Source organism: Vigna angularis, chromosome 7 (assembly GCF_016808095.1).
Source record: "Vigna angularis cultivar LongXiaoDou No.4 chromosome 7, ASM1680809v1, whole genome shotgun sequence".
Taxonomy (NCBI): domain Eukaryota; kingdom Viridiplantae; phylum Streptophyta; class Magnoliopsida; order Fabales; family Fabaceae; genus Vigna; species Vigna angularis.
In genome coordinates, this window is record NC_068976.1 from 27 (window position 1) to 9,688 (window position 9,662).

General features: G+C 36.2%; 1 protein-coding gene across 1 annotated transcript; it reads right to left on the minus strand.

The window, feature by feature from the left end:
* Positions 1-612: 612 nt before the first annotated feature.
* Positions 613-1,839, minus strand: LOC128197978 (protein decapping 5-like). The gene is made up of 4 exons (XM_052881027.1): positions 1,690-1,839; positions 1,340-1,525; positions 1,121-1,231; positions 613-1,048 (listed from the first exon to the last, which is right to left on the minus strand). Exons 2-4 carry the CDS (start codon positions 1,487-1,489, stop codon positions 881-883), a joined length of 429 nt encoding a protein of 142 aa, XP_052736987.1. The 5' UTR covers positions 1,490-1,525; positions 1,690-1,839; the 3' UTR covers positions 613-880.
* Positions 1,840-9,662: the final 7,823 nt, after the last annotated feature.

The window sequence follows — 9,662 nt, forward strand, 5'->3', positions numbered from 1 at the left end:
ATGTAAGTGAAACAGATACATATAGTACAGTATTAAGTTTATAATTATAACAACTATTATCAATGTTTATCAATGGATCTTATCAATCACAATCACATGTTTAAAAAAAATAAACAATCAGACTCAGTAATTACGAAAAAGACTATAACAAGCAGTAATGCAGTCTTAAGAAATAAAATATATATCTCTCCAGCTAAATTCCAGTTTCACTCTAAAATTTGAAATTAAACTAAAAACTGTTGCCTCTATTTTCAGAAAAGTATATTTTATTTTGAAGGTAATCAAAGGCAACAAGACACAGAAGTTAATAGTAATAGTAGCAATTATTTATTATGCCCTTGAAAAATTGCCTGCTTCTCATGCTACCATATAAGAAAGATTGTCAAAATCTATGAAAACTACAAGCATCCATCATAAAAACAAATTTATCCAAAGTTCATCATGAGTTATAAGTGAATTTCCTCTGAAAATACGTTTAACAGTATTAAGTTTATAGTAAAAATAAAGAAAAACATTAATGATTGAACACCAAAATCATATAAATAATACTTGTAGGGCTAAGAATCATTTGGCACCCCAGCACAAATGACTAAGCTGCAATACTGCAAAAAATTGTCTGAACTTCTCTGCCTTGTTGATATAACTAAAATAAAATGGTGTACAAACATGTTTCCACCAAACCAGGTAAATTTGGTAGAGGTGTAACAAGAGGCATGTAACATGCAATAGAAAAAGTTCTTACTTATTATTCTTCTGTTAAACAAGCACAGGTAACTCAGCAATGAAGCATAATAATCCCTAACATGACTAAGGTACTTTAGTTGGAGGCTACCTAGGCTCTTGCCCTCCATCATGTCCATAACTAAACATTCCCTGCCACCTATAAAGCTCGACCAGGCATGGCACCGCCACCGCGAGCCCTGCCTCGTCCAGAATAGCCATATCCATATCCTCCTCCCCTTCCATAATAACCACCACGCATTCGTCCACCACGACCAGGGCCACGGCCGCCTCGGCTTCCATGGTACCTCACAAAATCACCAAACGTCTGCACCACAAATCAGCAAAAGAATTTGACATTGTCCCCAGAAATATGAAATCCACGAAAGAGAAAAATTACCTCAGTATCAATCTTGACTTGTTCAGAGTATCTAGTCCTTCCATTTCGTGAAGTATTATCATGCACGTTGGAAGAGAGCGAGTCAAAGAAGTCATCCTTGTTATAAGTAGGCTGCAAAAATCATGAAAAGCAGAGTCAAAAACACAATACAAAGACTAAAAATCAAAATCATTACGTGAAAACTTGATACATATCAAGCTGCAAACTCGATTATATTACCTTAACCTCAAGGTTCGATAAATCATTATTCTCTTCGTCTTGGTAATCTTCATACGCTATTTCTTCACCATCTTTGTCTTTTGAGTGAGACTTGCTTTTACCAAGATGACCCCATACTTCATCCTTTCTGAATTTCTCATTCATTGCCATGAAATCAAAATCTTCAGTGAATTGTGTGACTGGGCCCTGGAAGCATTAATAATTTTCATTTAGCTAATCCCAATGGTCCAAAAATTGTTTAAAAAGGAAAAAAAAGGGATAGAGCATGTTGTTTCATGGTAGATATTTATAATAAGTGACTTGAGAAATGACTACATTTATAAATGAAATAGTAATTTGAATGTTGTTACCCCATTTCCTCTTCCTCTCCCGCGTCCTCGGTAACTATAGTTATGATGAGTTTGAGTAGGAGCTCCACCCGGCTTAAAAAAATGAAACCAAATGTCAGAAGTCCTTCTCAATCAAACAAATAAACTCTAAATACAATAACTAACATAATAAAGCCATTCATGCGGATGTCTATGGTCTATGATGAGGATGTCTATGGTCTTGCCTATTCATCAGTAGATTTCGCATTTCATTCATCAGTAGACAAAGTATATTAATACGAACTGAACATCAGTTTGGTTCAACATCTACTGATGGATGTTTCTACAATAACTTCATTCCTATGATTGGGACACTGCAACAGGTTCCTGGTTATATTAAATTCCTCAAAAAATTCAACAAAAAGAAAAAATATCCAAAAAAGAAGCGCTTGTTGGGAGGTAACCCAGTTTCTAATTTTGTTTTTTTTTTTGTTTCGTTGAGTGGTGTGGATTTGATTTTGTTTTGCACTAATGACAACATCTGTTGATGGATGCTGGACAACATCTACTGAGGGATGCTAAGAGGATTCAGATAACAACATCTACTGATGAATGCTGCTACGATGAATGATAGCCCAATTTTTTGAACTTTTCTTTTTAGTTTATTTAATTGTTTGGTTTTGATTTGATTTTTTATCTTTTTGTGTATTTGAGTTTTTTTTTTAGGTTAAATGCTGCTTCTGATGACAGTAATGATAGCATCTACTGATGGATGCTTCTACAACATCTACTGATGGATGTTACTATGATGAGGATGATGAATGACAACATCTACTGATGGATGTTGTTATGGAAGAGGACGTTGACTAGACATCTACTGATAGATGTTAGGTGATTAGGCATCTACTGATGGATGCCGATGAAGATAAGAAAGATTGGTGTCTATTAAGGGATACCAATGAAGATAAGAAATATTAGCATCTACTGATGAATGCTATGTGATTAGACATCTACTGATGGATGTTACTAACAACATCTACTGATGGATGCTATGATGATGAAGATGGTGTCAAGCTAGTGTTAAAGAAGCGCTGACTAGGAGGCAACCCAGATTTCTAAACCTTTCTTTTTAATCAATTGTTTTGTTATTGTACTTTACTTGAATGAACCACACTGCTTTGATTCAACTGTGCTATGTTTTGTGATGAGTATTGCTTTGTGATATTCTAGTGTATTGATTGATGTTGAGATGATGCATGATGTGCTGATATATAGGTGATCGCTCACAGTGTCTGAAATAAGTGCTTGAGGTAAAACTTGATTGAGATACTGAGCAGGGTGTTTTTCTGAATTCTAGGACTTGTGAGTTTACCTGTGTGAGATTTGGGCTTCAGAGTTTTTTGTGAATAATTGCTATTACTTTGGAAGCATGAATGATTTTGCCCAAATTTTCTGTGATTGAACTACTTGCTAGCAGGTTTCATATGAACAAGACCATATTTTGTTATCCCTTATTCTTTTAGCCTTCACATGATTTTTCTCCAATGAAAAGCAAACAATTTGTTATACCTTTGAACCTTGAGCCTTATGCATGTTTTGAAAACCCTTTGTGAAAATTTTTACCTTGAGTTAAGTTGAGAACATTTGTGAGGTATTGATAAAGGTTCAAGTTTGGGGTTACTGGAAAGATTGAGAAAGGAAAAAGAAAAGGCATTAAGCTAAGCAATGAGTACATGAAAAGCAAAAGCAAAAGAAAAAGAAAGATTAAAAGAAAAGCTCAATGTAAGGGAAAACTGGAAAAAAGAAAGAGAGTTTGTGCTTGAATGATGAAAGCATAAATGTATCTCTTAACTCAAGGATTTTGCTGACCAAAAAAACCAATTTCCTTCTTAGCCCAGCCAAGTTACAAGCCATGAAAAGCCCTTGTGATGACAACTTACTTGTGAGTATGTTTGATTGTGGTTAAATGAAAGACAAAGTTAATTTGTGTGACATTGTGATAGCAAAGTGAAAAAGACACCAACACCTCACTATACACCTGTTAGTTGAGTGACACTTTTGAGTGCTTGAGTGATACACTTTTGAGTGCTTGAGTGATACACTTTCGAGTGCTTGACTGATACACTTTTGAGTGTTTGAGTGAAACACTTTCCTTGGTGAGGAGTAGTTCTCTGAATTTCTGATGACATCTTTGCTTGGTTGATTGATCATTCTTAAGGAAAACATCTGTTGAAGTATATGAGCATCACATTGATTTTTATTGAATTAAGGCATTTGGACATCTTGACTAACATATTTATGTTGAGTTGATAAAAGTGATTCTTGTCCTAGAAGGAAAAGTTTTGAAAAATGTTGAATCATTGTAGTAATTGTTCTGAAAAGCTGAGTTACAATCTGTTTTGCTTGAGGATAAGCAAAGTTCTAAGTTTGGGGTTGTGCTAACGGTTGAAACTACCGTTATCTGTGATGTAATTTTAATACTAAATGCACCCTTTTCTACTTAGAAACTTGCTTGAAATCATGATTTTGCGTTAAGTTGTGTGAATAAGAGAGTTGAGATTGAACTTAATGATTTTATGACTAAATTCCCTTGTTTTAGTAGGTTAATGAAATGATTTGGAAGAGGAGTCAAAGTATGAAGGAGTTAGAATGCAGAAAAGTCAACCAGAGTGCAAAAACGTCAACTAGAATGCAGAAAAGTCAACAGAAGTGCAGAAAAGTTAACTAAAGTGTAGAAAAGTCAACCAGAGTGCAGAAAAGTACACTAGAGTGCCATTTTTCTTCCGCATCGCACCCAGGCGCCCCTTAGGGGCGCTTGAGCGCCAGAAGTGCACCGCACACCGCCTCGGCGCACCTTTTTGGGTGCTTAAGCGCCAGAAAGTGTCATTCGATGCCCGAGCGCCCCACTTAGGGCGCTTGAGCACCAGCAACATGGGCCAAACTCCGTTTTTGTTCTGTTTTCGTTCTATTTGAAGGACCCAGATGTCTTAGGTCTGGTATCTTTGGCAAGAGAAGCACAGAAACACTCTTTTCACCTCTTGGGGTTGATTTTGGGAGGTGGCAACGCTCTTTTTCCTTTAGGGTAGATTTAGGGATGTGACAACTCTCCTCTTCTCTTTCTAGGGTTTTTCTATCTCTTTCATTCTTTCATTCTTCATCTAGTTTCACCATGTCTATGGTGAACTAAACTCTATTTGTTGCTGAGGGATGATGTAAACTTGTGAACTCTCATGTATTCTAATTGATTCTTAATAATATATGCCTTTTCATTAATTGTTAGAGTAATTCATTTGTTACAATGCTTGCTTTGTTTAACTCATTCATAGCATAATGTATGAATTGCATGAATGTCGGGAGGTTCCTTTCAATTTATGTTCTTGTTGAATTACTCCCAAGAGTAATATTTCTCAGGGATGGGGGTATGAATCATGGTCGTCTTAAGCTCTTCATCTTCACAATTAATTACTAGGAATGCTCAGAATTGTGAGAACTAGTAATTAAGGATAGACTTATTTCGCCAAGGGATCGGGTTTAAGTGCTTTAGTGAGTGACGTTAACATTAATGCATGAAGTAGAATTCTTACATACTGTTGATGGATTGGCAAGTGTACCAAATTTCACAAGTAGTATGAAATGGTAAGACCAAGTATCGTATCCTAAAGGACTCTCAGCACTAAACAGTTGTGTGATAACTACATTAATTAAGACTTAAATAAAACGAGATTGTTGGTTTCAAATGTAAAGACATAAAATTAAATATGAATCCAAATTGATCAATAGTAGAGTAACATAAAGATAAAGGTAGGTTGTTTATAAAATGAGATGATTATGTTGTCAGTGTTTGATTTCCCCAAGTTTACTCTCATGTATATCAGAATTATTCTTTTTACATTAATGTTAACGTCACTAACTAAATTACTTAGAACCCGATCCCTCGGTGCAATAAGCCAGCCTTAATTCCTAGCTCATGCAATTCCTAGCGTTCCTAGAAAATTAAGTTTGAAGATCAAGAGCATAAGACGACCAAGTACTCATACCCTCATCCCTGAAAAATATTACCCTTGGGAGCATTCAACAAGAACCTGAATTGTAAGGAACCTCTCGGCACTCATGCAATTCATAAATCATGCTACTAAATGACTTAAATAGAGCAAGCATTGAAACAGATGAATTCCCTAACAATTAATGAAAAATCATATAAATTAAGAATCCATTCAAATACATGAGAGTTTACAAGGTTACATCATTCCCTAAAAAATAATATAGAGTTTAGTTCCCATAGACATGGAGAAACTAGATGAATAATGGAAAAGCATGAGATAGAAAAACCCTAAAAGTAGAAGAGAAAGCTCCCGCCTCCAGATCCGCCTTCAGAGAGTAGAAGAGTGTGTTGTTGTGTTGCTCCAGCCAGAGATACAAAACCTAGAGCGCCTGGGTCCTTTAAATAAAGTAGGAAAAGAGTAGAAACAGGGCCCAATCCAAAAGTGTCGAAACAGAGAAAAAATTGGGCCGGATCTACGATGCGCGACGCTCGAACGCCCCATTTAGGGCGCCCGGGCGGTGGACGTCGATTGTTTGCACTTAAGCCTCCATGAAGGGCGCCCAAGCTTCATGCGGTTCCCCCTTCTGGTGCTTTTCCAGGCCTTTCTGAGCTCTATCTCCTTAGCACTTCATCTATGCTTCCTGTATTAACTCATTTTCTATCAAAACAAAGGGAATTAGTCATAAAATCATCAAATTCAACCTAAACTCTCTTATTCACACAACTTAATGAAAAATCATGAGTCCAAGCAAGTTTCTAAGTGAAAAAGGGTGTAGTTAGTATAAAAATTACATCACAAATAACAATATTTTCAACCGTTAACACAACCCCAAACTTATAGTTTTTGCTATGGGCTTGGGATTAGTGAAAAGTTAATCACGTCCCAAATTCAGCTTAATAGCTTTTAGCGACCACTTACCTTAATCTTAATCTTAACCTGGTTAATTAGCACTGTGGTCGACCGGTCTCCCGAAGTTTGGTCCTACGACCAGCCGGCCCATATAGGCAATCTGGTTAATTGGCAATAAGACCGGTCGGCCTTGCACGAGTTGTTGTTCATCCGGATGGCGAGCAACAAGGTCGCGTAATTGGATAACCATGGACCTACGGACGTCCGGCCTATCACTGACCGACCCCTCCTGATAACGAGCGGCAAGGTAGCATGATTGGACAAGTATGGTTATGCGGACGTCCGGTCCGTTTGTTGCCCGGTCCCTACTGGTACAAAAGTGTTTCACTCAAAAGTGTATCACTCAAGCACTCAAAAGTGTATGTTGGGATTTCTCAATCACTCTGCCATCACAATGTCACACAAATTAATTTTTCCTTTCATTTTACCACAATCAAACATACTCACAAATAGGTTTTCATCACAAGGGCTTTTCTTGGCTTGTAACTTGGCTAGGCTAAGAAGAAACATGGTTTTTCAGGAATGCAAAATCCTTGAGTTAAGAGAGATATTTATGAATTTAACAATTACATACAAGTTCTCTTTTCAAGAAGATCTTTTTCTTATTCCCAACCTTTTCCCTCGCAATGAGCTTTTCTTTTTATTTTTCTTTTCTTTTGATTTCTCTTTTTATTTTTCTTTGTGGTCACTACTTATTTTTCTATCAACCCCAAACTTGAACCTTTATCAATACCTCACAAATATTCTCAACTCAACTCAACTCAAGGTAAAGAATTTAAAACAGGGTTTCCAAAGCATACTTAAGGCTAAAGGTTCAAAGAATTGAACAAACTGTTCTCTTTTTATTTGGAAAAATTCATGAATAGGCTAAAAAATTGAAGGTAAAATCATTCATGCTTCCAAAGTAATAACAATTATTCACAACAACTCTAAAGCCAAAAACTCACACAGATAAACTCTCAAGTCCTAGAATTCAGAAAAACATCCTGCTTAGTATCTCAATCAAGTTTTATCTCAAGCACCTGTTCCATACTCTGTGAGCTAGCTGATGACAAATTTACGAACACCGAAAAACGGCGCCAAAAACTTGTTTAACCCTCGGCAAGTGTGACCGAATCGTATCAAGTAATAAACTCAGTAAGACCAAGTATCGTTCTCCCAAAGGACTCACGGCCTAGTTAGTTATATGATTTGTTGATTATTTAAGACTTGTGAACAATTGATTATAGGTTTCAAATGCAAAAGACAATAATTAAACATGTATGCATGAATTTGATCAATGGAAAAGAGGAACACAAACACTTGAACGAATTAGATGGATGAGTATGTTGTTGGGGTAATCAATTTCATCTTATCCACTCTCATATATTTTAGGAATTCATCATTCTTTTCATCAATGTTAATGCCACTCTCTAAATCACCTTGCAAGAAGGCCTATCCTTAATTACGAGTTCATACAATTCCTAGCATCCCTAATAATTAATTCTGAAGCATAGAAGCTTAAAGGCAACCAACCCTCATATTCCTATGTCTAGGCAATATGCTATTGGGAGACTTTCCCCAGATCTAGATTTCCCCGTACGTTCCCATATCGAAAAAATCAATAATCATGACATCGAATGAGTTAAACAATGCATGCTTTAATCAAAGAGGAAAAACCCTAACTAATTATGAAAGAAAGCATGTATGTCAAATAAGATGTTTAAACACAAATTCCATATATGAGAGTTTCACAAGATTCCATTGATTCCCCAACAACAATACAAGGTTTAGTTCACCATATTCATGGTGAAACTAGATGAACAATAATGAAAGAATGAAAGATAGAACCGTAGAAAGATGAGTAGGTAGCCTGAGCATTCAAGATCTTCCTCCAAGGGGTGAAAAAGTGAGTGTTTGCTTCGTCTCAGCCCAAAGATACCAAACCCTAGGATGTCCTAAAGCTTATATACTATTCTAAAAATACAAAAAATTAGGCCCAAGCCCATAAAAGTAACAGAATACCGGTCCAAGCCCATTTAGAATGGCGCTCAGCGGTAATAGCGCATGATCCATTTTGCCCCTAGCTGCTGTTTTTGCCCCTCAGCGGTGATTTTGGCACCTGAAAAGTGGCGCTCAGCGGTATTTTACCGCTCAGCGGAACTTTTTCTATATTCTGGTTGACTTCTCAGCATTCTGGTTGATTGGTTGACTTTTCTGGTTTCTGGTTGACTTTTCAGCATTCCAATCATTCGGTACTTCAATTCTTCTTTCAAATCATTCAATTAGCCTACAAAATCAAGGGAATCTTGCACAAAACCATTAAATTCACTTTTAACTCTCTTATTCACAAAACTAAAGCAAAAATATGAGTTCAAGCTAGTTTATAAGTCTTAAAGGTTGCTTTTGGTATCAATTTTAAGCATAAAAATAACGGTTTTTCAACCGTTATCACAACCCCAAACTTAAAACTTTGCTTGTCTTCAAGCAAACAAGATGTAACTCAGTCTTCCATCAATCCATATAATGGTTCACCACATTCAAAACTCCCTTTTCAAGATAAGTAAGTGCTCAATTCAGCTCATTGCAAAGATTTCAATCAAGACATGCACATGCTTTAGTGTTCACACAATCACATACTATCCAACAAATGCTACTTTTCACTCATTCACTCTACTATCACAATGTCACATGAATCAACTTAGCTTTCATTTAACCACAATCAAAAACACTTACAAGCAAGCATCATCACAAGGACTTTTCTATGACTTATAATATGGCTAGGCTAACAAGAAAATTGGTTTTTCTAGATCACAAAACCCTTGAGTCAAAAGAATCATATAAACACAACCATTCTTACTTATTCCCAACTTTCCTTTGCATTGAGCTTTGCTTTTTCTTCTCTTTTCTTTCTCTTTTTCTTTTTCTTTTCACATGCTTAACTTTTAACTCAATGCTTTTTATTTTCCCTTTCTATTTTCCAACAACCCCAAACTTGAACATTTATCAATACCACAGAATATTCTCATCTTAACTCAAGGTAAAGCTGTTCAACAAGGGTTTTCAAATCATGTTCAAGGCTAA